General features: G+C 36.2%; 1 protein-coding gene across 1 annotated transcript; it reads left to right on the top strand.

Moving 5' to 3' along the window:
• The first annotated feature begins 240 nt into the window (after positions 1 to 240).
• Positions 241 to 4723, top strand: LOC105055877 (AP2-like ethylene-responsive transcription factor ANT). The gene is given in 10 exon segments (XM_010937884.4): positions 241 to 1230; positions 1350 to 1977; positions 2285 to 2367; positions 2582 to 2590; positions 2708 to 2796; positions 2878 to 2951; positions 3040 to 3090; positions 3183 to 3259; positions 3667 to 4044; positions 4047 to 4723. Coding segments are annotated over 10 exon segments (1986 nt in total). The 5' UTR covers positions 241 to 899; the 3' UTR covers positions 4313 to 4723.
• The last annotated feature ends 11548 nt before the right edge of the window (positions 4724 to 16271 follow it).

Genomic DNA, 16271 nt, shown 5'->3' with positions numbered 1-16271 from the left:
AAAAAGCATGGCAAGTTCGTATGTACATGATAATTTTTAGCAAAACCGGCTATTCCATCCCATTCCCCCGGGACAAAACAATCTCTTCTGCATAGTTCCGTGATGACATATCGTTATCAACTAAAATTAATTCCCCTGCCCCACCCCAAAAACAGCATTTACTTTTATGATTTCGATTTTTTTAATTGGAAAATGATTTGGATTAGCCGCAAGGGTTGAACAATAGATTTAATTAGGATCCTTGGGTTGCACTGCGATCTAGTACAGAGATAGTACTGTTGTGAAGTGACTGGTTGGACAGTTGTCCTGCCTGTCAATCTATCTATCTATCTCATGGCCATGAGACTGTGGAAATAGCAGCCTTGTTTTGGCCAGTCTGACCAGCATCCAGCTTGATAGCCAGCATAAGGAAGTAGAGGAGATAAGGGCCTAGTACCCTCCCCATTGGCCACCTCACCATTAATACCATTGCTTTTCTAGTTCTTCTTCCGGGCGGTGGGCAGGTCAGGAACACTTTGGGGCTGCATTGCTGCCTTGACTTGGGGCCATATTATCAACTAAGTCTTTTAATAGGGTTTAAGGGTCTTAAGAAAAGTAGAGAGTGGGGAAGGAAAGAAAAGCCACAACAATGGTCTATTGGTCTTTCTCAGAACACAGATCCCTATGGAATGCAGGAGGGTGCTGGTGATCTAGCATTTGCTTGGTGGAGCTCATTCTTTTTGCTTAGTTTAAAGGGACCGCCGATGTTCTACTCAGGTGCTTTTCAAAGAGAATATGCATTGGAGATCAAACGTGTCCTCCATCGGCGTTTCTTTGAGAGAAGACAAGAGGGCCTAGTCTTCCAAATCTTTGAGTTTCTTTGCATTAGATCCTAGTAGAGAGCAGTCTGAAAGAGGAAGATGAAGTCAATGAACAACAACAACAACAACAACAACAACGGCTGGTTGGGCTTCTCTCTCTCCCCTCAAATGAACATGGAAGTGTCCTCAGAACCACATCACCCAACAAATAATCAGAGTCATCATCACCAAGCGCAGCCCACCCATGCAGCTGTCTCCTCTGCAGTCCCATGCAGCTTCTTTCTATCTCCACCACAGCTTAGCAGCTCGGGTCTCTGCTATGGAGTTGAAGGGGAGAACGGGGGGCTCTATTCTCAGTTGTCTGTCATGCCACTGAAGTCTGATGGGTCTCTTTGCATCATGGAAGCCCTCAGCAGATCACAGCAGCAAGGTATGTCTCTACTGCTGCTTAATTTTCTTTCTTTATATTCTTGCAGCTTCCAGACCGGCTACTGTTTCTAAAAACACTTTGACATCCATCTTTTTCCCTTTTTGTGGAATGTGGTGAAGGAATGGTGCCATCTCCATCCCCAAAACTGGAAGATTTCTTAGGTGGTGGTCCTAACTTGGGGTCCCATCATCACTATGGGAACAATGAAAGGGGAGCAATGGCCTTAAGCTTGGACAGCATATACTACCACCAAAACTCGCAGCCTGAGGGCAATAGAAGCCATCCTCTAGACCTCCTCCAAGTGCAACAGCACCAGCAGCAACATCCATACTTCCAGCCACTACAAGAAGGCTTGTGCTCTGGGCTAACAGGCCATGAGATTTATCAGGGTCCATTGGAGGAAGAACCGATGGCTGATGATGGGATCCCAAGCTTGAAAAACTGGGTAGCCGGGCACTACGGTGCTTGCAGCAATGGATTGGGTGAGGAAGGGGGCATAGGGTCTAGTTCTGTCGGTACAATGGGGTATGGTGACTTGCAGTCCTTAAGCTTGTCCATGAGCCCTGGGTCTCAGTCCAGTTGTGTCACAGCTCCACAGCAGATATCTCCGGCTGCTCCAACTGAATGTATGGCCTTAGATACACCCAAGAAGAGAGGGACTGGGAAAGGGGGCCCGAAGCAGCCAGTTCATAGGAAGTCTATTGATACATTTGGCCAGAGAACATCTCAGTATAGAGGTGTTACCAGGTCGGTAGTATTGGGGAGTGTGGTGCATTAGTTTCTAAGCTAGTCTTTTATTTATTTATTTATTTAAGTAAGATGTTGTTCTGGGGTCTTGCTATCTCTTTATTTTATATGATTTTCTTGTTTGCAAGTTTTTTCTACCGCTTGGTTTTTTCCATTGGGTGTTTGTACTCTAGATGTGTTCTAAAGGGTTCTCATGTTGGTGTTTGATGATTCTGGCAGCTTTTCTTTTTTTTTTTTTACTTGTTGGCATTTCTATCTCTTGAAGTGCTTTATATGGTGATATTATGGCATGTGCCTTGTGAATCAGGCATAGATGGACTGGGAGATATGAAGCCCATCTCTGGGACAACAGTTGCAAGAAGGAAGGCCAGACAAGGAAGGGAAGGCAAGGTTGGTAAACTCCTCCCGGCCCCCCAAAACCCCACCCACCCCGCGCCCCCCAAAAAAAAAAAAATAAAGCTCAGAAAATCTCATTAAAATTACATTTTATTCACTCGTTCTTTCATAATATTTGAGATTCTTACTAACGTTTGCTGACTACTGTATGTGATCCTGTTGTCATTTTCTTGCCTGGGGATAATGTTATGGAATTCAATATCTGCAGTTTATCTGGGTAGGCCTCTCTTTCTTTTCAAGTGTAATATTAAACCATCTCTCTCTTTTTTTAGGACTTTCCATGGCTACCTCCAAATCCTCTATGACAGTATAGCATTAAATTTTGTGGTTCCAGGGGGTTATGACATGGAAGAGAAGGCTGCAAGAGCTTATGACTTGGCTGCTCTGAAGTACTGGGGACCATCGACACATATCAACTTCCCGGTATGATTGATCTTTTAAGACTGCTAACCGGCATTTTGCTCCTTTGTTTTGATCTTATGGCCTCAATTTGGATTGATGCAGTTGGAAAATTACCAAGAAGAGCTTGAAGAAATGAAAAACATGAGCAGGCAAGAATATGTTGCCCATTTGAGAAGGTAAAATCCCTCTTCTTTGGTGCTAAGCATCGATTTAATGTGCTATTTCGAAAAACTTCTCATTTCTCGGTTGCGGTCTTGCTCGCAGAAAAAGCAGTGGGTTTTCAAGGGGAGCTTCTATGTACCGAGGAGTGACAAGGTTCCTCCATTTCTCAGTCCATGTAGAACAACAATGTTTTCCTTGGTTGAGATTTATTTTTGATTAAATTGCCTCTTCCTACTACTCTGCAGGCATCACCAACATGGACGATGGCAAGCCCGAATCGGGAGGGTTGCTGGGAACAAAGATCTTTACCTTGGAACCTTCAGTAAGTTTATCAAGTCATTTAGGTTAATATGTCTGTGTCTGTTATCCATGTCACATTATTCTATCTGCTCGATCTTACAACTCATTTTTTATGATTGTTTCAAAAAAAAAAAAAAAAAAAATAGCAGTTTTATCACGTTGCTAGCAACGTTGTAATCTTTTTCTTTCAAAATAGTCATATTTTCTTACAAGGCTGGTTTCTTAGTTGTTGCAAAGCTCTGAGTTGACTGGTTTACGGCCTTTTAATCAGAAGGGAGAACTAAAATGGTCAATTTCTTCCTTATGGTGTTTGAATTACACAAGCTCTATTAAGGCTATCTGTCAGGAAAAGATGTTTAATTTAGAAAGTTAAGGTAGTACTGTTCGATTAAGCGCGACTTTAGTTCTCACAAGTGAGATGAATTTTAGGCACTCAAGAGGAAGCGGCAGAAGCCTATGATATTGCTGCAATTAAATTCCGTGGGGTGAATGCTGTTACAAACTTTGACATAACAAGATACGACGTGGAAAAGATTATGGCAAGTCCTACACTGCTATCAGGAGAGCTAGCCAGGAGAACCAAAGCAATAGAAGCAGGCAACGATGCCTCCTCAATACAAAACAGCAGCAGAGAGCTGGATCTAACTGAAGAGAACAATAGCAGTGCTTCTGATTGGAAGATGGTCCTCTACCAGTCCCCTCAGCAAACACCACAGTCCTCTGAATCCCTCAATCACAAATCTGTGACAGGTGCAGGTGATCACCGGAGCTCTGCAACTCTCTCAGCGGCTCTGCATGGCATCGTTGGGTAGAGACGGTGGGTTCGGTCAAAGGGGTTGAGGATTCTGGCAAGATAGGGAATAACCACATATCAAATCCATCCTCACTGGTGACCAGCCTGAGTAGCTCCAGAGAAGGGAGCCCGGACCGGAACGGTCTCTCGATGCTCTACACCAAGCCATCACCCAACTTCATTAATCCCACCCCAATGAGTTCTTGGATTCCATCAACCCAGATCAGAACAACAATTTCCATGGCTCAAATGCCGGTGTTTGCTGCATGGCATGACGTTTAAGCTTCTGTTATGATGGTAAAGCCATGTAAATTTGATGAAGCAAAACAGGAACACGAGAGAGAAGAAAGCAAGTTGCATTGGAGAAAGAGGAGAGAGGAGTCTTGTTTTACCTTTTACCTTTTTTTTTTTTTTTCTTTTTTCCTCAGCAGTTTATGGATGAGATTGGTGATTCACGAGGTCCAATGGTGGGAGCAGGCTGTATCCATTGTCAGTAGATTAGATTTCTTTTTGAACTCCTTTGGGGCCGTTTGGGAGGAGAATTTTGCAAAGGTGTAGGCCTGAGGGTTTAAGGACAATGATTTCATTGCATGAAATGATGTTTAGTTAGTTCACTTTTGGTCTTGCCAAGTACATTATAGAATACAGCTCATTGTATCACAGCAATGCTGCGTGATCTTTTGACCGGCATGTCACTCTTTTCCCTCCTGTCCAAACCTCTCAGTGACCATCATTAACCAAAGCCCTTTTCCTCTGCAAGCTTTGTTCAAAGGCTTCCAGCGTTGCTCATTTATTCTAAAGCTGAGAGATTCCCAAATCATTCTCGCTTGTCCCTGATTCATGATGGTCTTTGTTATGGCATACCATTCTATGGAAGGACTTTGCCTCCAAAGCCAGTGTACGCTTTCCAAGGAAATGTGGTTAACTTTTCTAACTGCTGTTACCGCGAACTCTGTGGTTGAAAGCATGACTGATGGTGGATTTGAGGAAAAAAAAATAATGGAGACTGATGAAACGCCAAAACCAGAACGTAACTACGTAAAAAACCAAACAATTTTATAGAGAGGAAAATTAATACCTGTCATAATATATGTAACTTTGGGATTCTTTCTTCCAATTGGATGGGTGTTCTATACTTTTTTAAAATACTAGCTTGCTATTAGGTACATAACCTGTAGGCATATAATTTTTTCCGTGATAGTGAGGAAATGAGAAAGATCCTCTATTAAACAAGCCCACTTGGCATGAGATTTCCAGATCGACAGGCCATTTGTATTCGCTTGTCGTTAAGACAGCTTCTTTTGCTGAGTTTTTGTTTGTTCTTTCGCATAATGATTTAAGTAATCCTTGGTTAGTGCAGTCACTATATTAGATTGGTTGGCTCGTTTTCACAAAAAATAATGATAATAATATTAATAAAAGATTTGTTTTTGGGTGGTAATGAGAGAGAGTGGCAATCGAGCTTAAATTTAATTTATCCACCGTGACTTTTATTGAAGCTTCATAGAAATTCATGTTGAGGGAGCTGAGCTTCGCAATGATCTCCATATGAAGTTAAAAAAATGGAGAGATCATCTATCACAAGATGGAACTCGGTCGCTTTGAATTATAAGGATGCAAAGTAGTTGGGTCCAAGTCAATTAATAGGTCTGACTATGTGACTTGATCAACAATGATGAATAAAGAGGCCAGAGTAGGACCAAAAACTCAGACATTGTTCTCATATGGATGCAAAATTATTACAGCATGGACACTAGAAGATTATAAATAGACGGATTTGGTGAGTGAGAAGGCATGCTTTATTGTTCTACTGGGCATGGGCCACATGAAAAGGTACACATCAACTGGAACTGCAAATCTGCTCACTCACATGCACCATCATAGCCATCTTTTCTTTTGCTAGGAAGCCTGCACTATCATAGCCTGCACTTTTAATCACAAAAAAAAAAAAAAAAAAAAAGGCAAAAAAAAAAAAAAAAAAGGATGAAGCCTGCAATTGAGCACTTATTTCCAAGATTGACCAATCTCGGCCTTCAACTACCTCCCCCCCAAAAAAAAAAAAGAAATAATGTGATCGCCCCCTACCAAGAACGTACAAGAGTCCTCTCTCTCTCTCTCTCCCCACCAGCACAAGGCATCATATTATTGAATGATATCCATATACACCCAGTGAGTTCTTGACAAGCTGCTGCCTGTTAAAGAACACTTAACCAGCCCTGCTGATTGTCACCACCTCCTTCAGATTCTCTTTTCTGTATATATGTATATGGTGTGGTGTAATTTTCTAATATCATGTTTCCTGCCTTTGATGAATGTTTCTCTCTGTTCTCCCTGTTCCTTTGAATCCTATGTCTCACAACCGTTGTCCTAACACAAAGACTACAAAAAAAAAAAAAAAACCTATTTGTATCTGAAAAATAGAATGAATCACGGAATCTGTGCCCTTTTTTTTTTTTTGATGTAGAAATCTGTGCATTAAAACTGAAAAAAAAAAGGGAAAAGGAAACCATAAAGGTTCGGTCGTGACCCATATCCTGAATTTAGCTTTAAGAAAGAGACTGATGGATTGATATTTCTTATATGAAATATTTTCTGCAGGTCGAAAAGGGATTGTTTACGACTGACTCTATAGAAATATGTAACATATAATTTTACTCAAAGAAAAAAAAAAAAAAAAACTTATAGCTCTTGCTATAAAAGGAGTTATAATTAATCTTTGATAGAAATCAATGGTGAAGAATTTGGTGATAATCATGTTATTAGCAGAAGTTGTTTTGGAGCTTAAGTTGAGTGATGCACGTCTAGCAGTAGAGACATTGGGTGCTTCTGAGGAACCCTTTGTTCCTAATATTAATGGTGAAGCTAAACTGTGCCCATTGTTTTGTTTGCATACCATGGGAGAAAGATGGAACAATCAATCTTCTTAGATGTGTACATGAAAATTTCAAACTAAATAATGGGACCATTGATGTCCACATCCTTGCTCATCACATGTAGACACCTCTAAGACATGCCTCTCCAAAAGAAGCAGCATGGACAAAAGTACCAACCAAACATATCTTTCATTTATTGATCATTGTCCCCCTCCCATGTGCCTGCCCAGCTTCAATGCCCTGTGACAAACATTAGAGCTTGGACCCCTCCAAACTGATGGCAATCTGATGGGACCCCACAATAAAGGCCTTACTGAAGTGGCTGTGGCTCTCATTATGGCTGTGACTCACCAGCTCTCTCGTACCTTCCCATCCGGTTCTCCCCTTGCCTTCAGATTGCAATGCGAGCTGTTGGTGTCAGAGATTGGCTCGCATCCAACAATCATCTTCTGGATCCTCCCATGCATTGCAATGCTGTTCAAGTGCAGTCTCACAGTAGTTGTTTCTAGGTGACAGGGTGTGCCTAGGGATACAACTGGGCCATCCTCTTACACTCGGCCCAGATTTGGCCTATTTGTCCAATTCAGCTCATCAATGAAAAGCAGAGAAAAAGGAGAAAGTAAATGAAAGAGCCGTTAAATCATATCTAAAGATTGAGGGTTATTAGCAAAGGTGTAGGTAAAATATTATATATATATATATAAAGGAAAAACAAGGATCAAATGAGCTAGCAAACCAGGTCAGATATTGCAAAAGAGACACACATCATGTATTCATGTCAAGTCTGAGTTATCCTAAATTTAATAAATGATTGCCTGACTATAGTTTGCTAGTGTTTGATAAACAAAGAGACTGACTCGCCGGCCAAACAATCAAATAATTTATAAGCCCGATTGATAAAACTGTAATTTGAGGTTCACCTGCTCCTAAGAATAGTCCGATCTACCTGTGCCACAAACCCATCTTGTACTGGGGGTAAAAATCTTGTGCTTGTTGCTAAATAGAGATGGCAACAGGTCGAATATGAATTGGATTGACTTATATCCATATTCATCCCGTATCATCTCAAATCCGATCATATTAGATAAAATAGAGGGTATAGATTAGATCGGATCGACGGATATACCCTTTATCACAGGTTGAGTCAAGTGGGGTCGGATCCGGTCGGGTCTGGCCTCACAAAAATCCTTAAACCCACAAACTATCATGCTTCTACCAAGATTAAGCTCTCAAAACCTAAAAGTACTAACTGATCACACCAATCTCTCACGGGTGTTCTCCTTCCCCACAGAATCACAGATCTCATAAAAGGAGAACGAAATGAAAAGATAAAGAAGTAAAAAGGAAAAAAAAAAAATAAAGCTACGTGGGAATGGATTTTATTTTTAAATTTTTTTCACCTCTCCTTTGTTTTCCCCCGATTTTTCCTTTATGTTTTCTATCCTTAGGAGTCCTGTTACGCCCCGAATCTGATACTCTGGATCGAATACGTGATAGCCACACACCCCTTAGGATAAATTCTAAAGAATATGCAAGGCCAATAAAATTTCTTACAACACCCCCAATATCCAAGAATAATAATAATCTACTTTCATAACACTTAATAAAATCTTATAAAATTATATATTCAATTCTTTCAATCATCTGATCAGATATCAATAACGCTCTATCTATCTATCCGTTCATTCGTGAACTCAAACTATAGCCAATCGTAAGTATCTTGCAACACTAAGAAGTAAAGAGAAATAGAGGAGGGTAAGCATTATAGCTCAATAAGAATCCCATACACCAACACCAATATAATAATAATAGATGAGAAAATAATAATAACTATTACTTATATCAATTTCACACCAAAAGATACTATGATTCATAAATCATACATTTTGGCAAATATCTTTTTATATGAGTCACATCATATAATTATTTCAAACCAACATGTATCGAATTCGATCATACCCAGATGCTCAGCTCTAAACTACCATAGCCACAATTCTAGCTCATGGTAGGGCACCAATACCGTGGCTAGCCTTGTGGACCACCATAACTACTTTTACAACCCGTGGTGGGGCACCAATACGTGGTTAGTCTAGAGGACCACAAGTGCTCAAACCTTAACTACCACAATCATGTTTGCAGCCCATGGTAAGGTACTAACAGTGGCTAGCCTGGGGGACCACAAGTACTCAACTCCAAACTACCACAGTTATGTTTCTAGCCCATGGCAAAGCATCAATTGTGACTAGTTCTGTGGACTACCACAACCACATTTCCAGCCTGTAATAGGGCATCAACAACATATCTAGTCCAAAGCACCACAACCCCACATACAGTCATACAACTCAATTTCAGGCTTATTAGGTATTGTAATTCAAGATCACATTCTTTTACAAACCTTGATGCACACGATTATCAAAATCCATCCAAATCAGTATCAGTGATATATAATACATAACATCGAACAAGTAATACATTTATACTTAACAACTAAGTATATAACATATCATTATCAAAATTTCATGGATCGAAATCACTGATGCATAAAATAATTTTTATATAAATAGGTGAATAATATCCAAAATTCTTACCACTAATGACTTCTGACTTGCGCATAGTAATCGATTAACCCTTTGATCCACAAACTCTAGGTCAAGATGTTCCGCTCGATATCTTGTGCAAATAATTATACCTCTACATAATCGGGATCAAACATAAAAATCATAGATGTTAGGAACAGTGAAAAATTATAGTAAATAATCCTAACATCATAAGTCCAAGATCCCTTCTAGGGTCAATCAATTGATCTGAGTTACCTAAGTATCTAGACCCTCCATTATCCATCAGATTTTTAGAGAGAGAAAATTCATGAAGAGAAAAAAAGTAGAGAGAGAAATTAGGAAGAAAACTTGTAGAGAGAAGAGAAAAGATAGAGAGAGGAGAGATAAAAGAGAGAGAAGAGAGAGAAACTCTTTTTTTCTTTTATTTTTATTTTTTTTTCTTTTCCTTCTCTTTTTTTTTTTTCTTTGGTTTTCTTTTCTTCTTTTCGTTGAAACAGAGAAGGGGTAAACTTACCGGCCTCCTCCCATGGTCGTGATGCTCCGACAGCACCTCGGATGACTATGGCTGGGGTGGTTTCGGCCCTCGATGACCAAAACAAGATCGTCTTCGGCAACGACAAATGGTCTGATGGAGGAAGAAATAGGGGAGGCTCGATTTTGAAGAAAATCCGATGACCATAGCCGGCGAGGGCATCAAAGAAGCTAGGAAGAAGAAGGGAAAAAAGTTTAGAGGCCATACCGTATCTCCGGTGAGGTCTTTGGTCCTCTTTCATGATGAAAATGGTGGTGGCTCTCAAAATACTTGACAGAAATCTCATGGATTTCACCGGCGATTGATCGAGGGGTGGGAGGTGACGCATATGAGAGGAATTTAGAAGCCTTATACAGATCAATTCTTAAAATTTTCGTCGGAATCCAATGAGTCCTAGGATTCCTATTTCGGGTGCAAAATAAAGAAGAAAGTAGACTTCATCAGGAGTCTACCTCCCTACCTCACGTGCCAGTTACGTGAGGTTTCCATTTTTTTGCTTTAAAACTTATGCTGGGTGGTTTTAAAAATCCAAGTTATTATAAGTCCCGATTGGGTGGGAGGCTTGGAGTGGCAGAAAAAGAAATGGCTAAGGTCCCCCTCTCCCAATTTTTCTTTTGTTTTCTTCTATCCTCAGGAGTCCCGATTAAGTGGGAGGCTTAGAGTAGCCAAATTGGAAATAGCTAGGGTCCCCCCTCACCACCTTTTTTCGCTATTTTTTCCATCCTTAGGAGTTTTGATTGGGTGGAAGGCTTAGAGCGGCTATTTCGAGTGGGAGCCTTGGACCAGCCAAATTGGAAATGGCTAGGATCTCTCGCCACATCCCCCCTCCCCCCTCCCTCCTCACCCAAAGAAACCGAATAGGGAAGCTTAAACGATGGCAAGGGTTTGCATTGGGTATTTATATATAAGAGTTTAAACGGGTGTGTGTGTATATATTATCTGTTGTGGATCTTCATCTCAATCTCAACAAGTTACATCCTCGACACCAACCGAAGATACTTGAAGGTCGGGTTTAATTGAGCACGATAAGAGTCTATAGCCGACCCAAGGGCACCAAGTGCACACCCTGGAACTGAAATGGATCCACATGGGGTAATGTATGGTAGTTCGATCCTTGGCTCTTGCCAAGGTAATAACCTCAGATGTCGACAAGATATTTTTGGGTCGGTCTAAGCCGACTTACGGTTGAGAGTCTTCTCTATTAACAGAATCCACCTCTCTTGCAAATAAAAAAAATTCAGATAAAAAAAATATCTCCGCGATCGGATCATGCCCCAAGCGGAAATAATCCTCCACTAGCCTAATCTGCGTGTAATTCCTGGGATCCTACCAGACTCCTAGGCGTGCATGACTCTGATTCCCTCTCTATGAATAGAGGGATACGGAGACCCCAAGATAGGCTTTCAAGTCGACTCTCTCCTTCTCATTATTCTCCATCTTCTAACTTGAACGTCGGAGGGTTCTCGCCAAAAAAACCCTCGAAGGGACTTTTTATGTAGATTTTCAAGCCGGAGCTTGGGCATCACCTTTGTGCAACTTTATTACCATGGCTATCCGACCTCAAGCACATAAGCTAAGCACAATATTATCCATATCCAACTTGAATCTATTTCAGATATTTTTTATAGAATTCATATCCATCTCATATTTTAATATGATTGGATAAAATCTATCCCATTTGAATTGAACCGGATTAGATACTTAACGTGTTGGGCCCTATGTGGAAAAAGATCTTACCTTTTTATTTTTTTTCATCTTTCCTTTGTTTTTCCTGAGTTTTCCTTTGTATTTTCCATCCTTAGGAGTCCTGATCGGTAGGAGGCTTAGAGTGGCTGAATAGGAAATAGCTTGGGTTCCCTCCCCCCCTCTCCCAAAAATTTTTTTCCTTTGCTTTCTTCCATCCTCGAGAGTCTCAATCAAGTGGGAGGCTCGGGGCAGCCGAATTGGAAATAGTTATAGGAGGCTTAGAGTGGCTGAATAGGAAATGGCTTGGATTTCCTCTCCTCCCTCTCAAATTTTTTTCCTTTGCTTTCTTCCATCCTCGAGAGTCTCAATCAAGTGGAGCTCGGGCAGCCGAATTGGAAATAGTTAGTATCCCTCCCTCGCCACCTTTTTCCTCTATGTTTTCTATCCTTAGGAATCTTGATCAGCTAGAAAGCTTGGATCGGTTATTTTAGTGGGAGCCTTGGAGTGGCCAAATTGGAAATGGCTGGGCAAGAGTTTAAACAGTTTGTGTGTGTGTGCATATATCATCAATATCCAATTCAAATCTATTTTGGATATTTTTTATAGAATTCATATCTATCTCATATTTTAATTTAATTTGATTAAATCTGTCCCAATTGGATTGGATCGAATACTTGATGGGTCAGATAAAATTCATCCTTTTACTAAATAGTTGATAAATAAGAAATCGAAAGCTTAATAGATTATCTTAACTTCAATATGTACGAAGGAAACAAGATATCCATGCTATACATGTAGTTGGATGGTGATATCCGACAACGACGCAGGTTCATTTAGATAAAAGATTGTATTGAAGGCTGGAAGTATTACTTGATCAGAAAATATCAAAAAAAATGAAAACAAAATTCAAAAACCAAAATTTGGATCAAGAATAAAAATAAATAAATAAATAATAAAGCTCCCTTGCCAAGAGGATTGGTCCTGGTACTACTACATATCACGGCCCTCAGTTTGCACCGATGAAATGATAAAATAATCAGACCAATTCATTGGGGGAAAAAAATTCATATGGAGGATGAGATGTCTGATGGGATCCATCAACGTCGCTGATCAAAGTCAGAATCGTTCGGGGTTGCACGCAATCAGACTGCATCGACGGCCGAAGTAAGACCCTCATTTTTTTTTTTCAATTTTTCACTGTGACTCAATAATTTCACAATCTTTAAGATTTCTGGACGCCCAATGAAATAATACATATATATATATATATATATATACACACACACACACACACACACACACATATATATACATATATGATACACACACATAAATATATATAATTCAAATATGATAAAAAATTTTGATTAATGCTATTTTTCTGAAAATGGTTGCGTTGGTGGTGCATTTACCATCTTCCTCCACTGATCATTTTGTCCTTCCATCAAATAAAATCATCTACAGATGTAAGATAGGATAAGCTGATGACTTAGAGGCCGGCACCGGCTAATCCCAAGTGAACCATTAACTTATTATCTACCGGATAGCAAAATTATTCGTCTGACCTTACAGCAGACAAACAGGAAAAATTACATGGCAACGAGTATTAGTGAAAAACTAGTGTGTAACCCGCGCTATACAGCAGGATTTACCTTATACCAAAATTTTTTTTAAAAATATTTTATTAATATATAATTTTTTATACAATATAATATATATTATTTTTATTAGCCGATGAACTTACGTTCTTGTTAATCTCCATCTAACATAATTTTTTTATCTAAATTAAAAATATGAATATCAAAAAATTTTATTGAAGTATTAGTGAATTGAGTTCCATAACAAAATATGAATCAAAATGATTGAAAAAATAATCTATAATTTTAAATATATAATATATAATATTAAATATTTTTATTTTTTAAAAATCTATATTGATTCTATTTGCGTAGTCTAGAAATATATAATTGTTTAATATAAAGTAATTAGTACTTAATAATGATACAACAAATAGCTACATACATCATGTATAAGACATCAAGTATCATCCTTATCTAGAATTTCATTTTTGATTTTAAAATTTTATTTAAAATTATCAAGATAATAATAAATTTTTTAAACTATTGACAATAAAATGATAAAATAATAATGACAGAATTATTTCGATCGCTCAAAACTTTCTATTTGATTGAGATCAATCTAAACTTTCCTATTTAGCTACTCCAAACCTCCCACCAAGTTGTGACCCCTGGGAATGAAAAAAACGAATGAAAAAAGTAAAGAAAAAATAGAAAAAAAATATGCAAAAAATCAATGAAAACAAAGAAAAAATAAAAAAAATAAAAAGACAATCTTTTTCTGCATTGATTTAAAATTATTTTTAATACAAACCAAATATTATAAAAATAGTAACGTATTCTTCAAACATAATAAAAAAATAATAATCAAAAAAAGACAACGAGATTCATAGTCTTATCTAGTCAGTGCGGTCAATAACTTCATTATGTTGTATTGAACCTCAATTTCGTATATTGATTTAAGTAATTTTAATTTCTTCATAATTTCTTTTAAATTTCTTCATGACAAAATTTTAACAATGTCCATTTATGAAATTATAATTAAGAGACAACTAATTAAAAATAAATCTTAAATATATTTTAAAATATTTAAAGGGCTATAAATTAAAATTACTAAAAATATCTTAAAAAATTTTAAAATTTAATATTTTTTTTAATTTGTCTAACATCATATACATCATATCTCTTCAGAATAATATTTTATTTTGATCTAAAAATCTATTTAAATAGAGTTAAAAAGCTAAATATAATGGGAAGAAAAGAATCATCTAAATGATCAAATACTCCATTGTTAAGTGATATGAGCAAATATAATTAAATTAACAAAATCACATAAGAATATAAAAAAATCACTCAATTAATTTACTCTAATAATAAATAATATAATATAATAAATTTTAATAAAATAAAAAAGACAACATTGTTTGATCTAATAAAATTTAGCGACCATCCATTATGTCCATGAAAATAAAAAAAATTTCAACAAAAATTAATACTAATATTATTCTTATCAGTCTATATTAAATATATCTTAAATCCTGCTAACTAAGAGATTTATAATTAAATACCAATAATATGGAATAAATAACAAAATAATTACAGTTATAAAATATAAAAAGATAATTACAATAACAATCAATATAAAATAAGATGATACTATAAGTTAAATTTAAAAAATATCCTAACAAAGATACCAATAATAAGATAATAAAATTATTATTAAATTATAAAATATAAAAAAATAATTAAATAACAATCAATATAAAATAAGATAACACTATTTGATATGATCCGATGGATCAATTCAGATCTCAAAACATATTATTTTTTAAAAAAATATTATTATTATTATTTTTAAAAAATAAATTAGTATGTTATTATTTTTAAAATTAAAAAATAATATATTATTATTTTTAAATAATAATAAATTAGTATTTTAAAAAAATAATACATTATTATTTCACCTAAAAACATAAAAAAATGCTCAATTTACTTACTCTAATAATAAATAAAATAATAAAATAAATTTTAATAAAATAAAAATTAAAAATTTTATAATTTTTTAAATTATTAATAAACTAATATGGAGTAAAATATAATGAATACCTTCTTAAAGATATCTACTTAATAGATGGATCCAAAACTACAAAATTATCTAAAAAAAGATAGTTATAAGTTACTTTTTTTCTAACAAAAAAATATTTTTTTACCATTAATATTATTTTTATTATTGAAAAATCCATTGAGATAGCAGAAAAACTTAAAATTTTAAAATTAAATTTATACTAATAAATTTTTCCATCATCATTTAATTACCTTCAAGCTATTCAATCTAGAAATCGAATTAACACCAAGATAATAATAAATTTTTTAATTACTAAATAGTAATAAAAAATAATCTATAAAAAATAATAGATTTCAATAAATTTTATTAAAAGAAAAGAGAAAACTACCTTGTCTGCTCCAAGCCTCTCATCCGATTGAGATGGATCTAAACTTTTCTACTCGGCTACTCTGAGCCTTCTACTCGATTGAGGCTTCTATGAATGAAAAAATTAAAAAAATTAAAAAAATAAAAAAAATAAAAAAAAATAAAAAAATAAAAGGCAAGATATTTTTCTACATAGATTTAATTTTTTTCATAAACCAGAAGCTATAAAAATAATAACATATTCTTGAAACATAATAAAATAATTAATATAAAAAAATGGTAATGAGATTCACAATCTTATCTGCTAAATGCAGTCGATAACTTCGTTATGTTATATCAAACCTCAAGTTCATATATTAAACCTCAACTTCATTATGCTATATTGAACTTCCTTTCAGAATCTAGAAGTTTTCAGATTCGCACCGATGTTTTCATAAGCTAATAAAAAATATAAAATATAATGAATGATCAAACAAACTAACAAAAAAGAAAAAGATATACAACTCATCTTCGTGGCTCAATTTTCTGAGTTTCTTCTCGAGCAAACTGATGAAATAATCAAAAAATAACAATTAGAAAAAAAA

The sequence above is a fragment of the Elaeis guineensis genome, chromosome 13, assembly GCF_000442705.2.
Source record: "Elaeis guineensis isolate ETL-2024a chromosome 13, EG11, whole genome shotgun sequence".
Taxonomy (NCBI): Eukaryota; Viridiplantae; Streptophyta; class Magnoliopsida; order Arecales; family Arecaceae; genus Elaeis; species Elaeis guineensis.
Note: the sequence above shows the minus strand (reverse complement) of the source record. Positions and strands in the feature narration are given on the sequence as shown.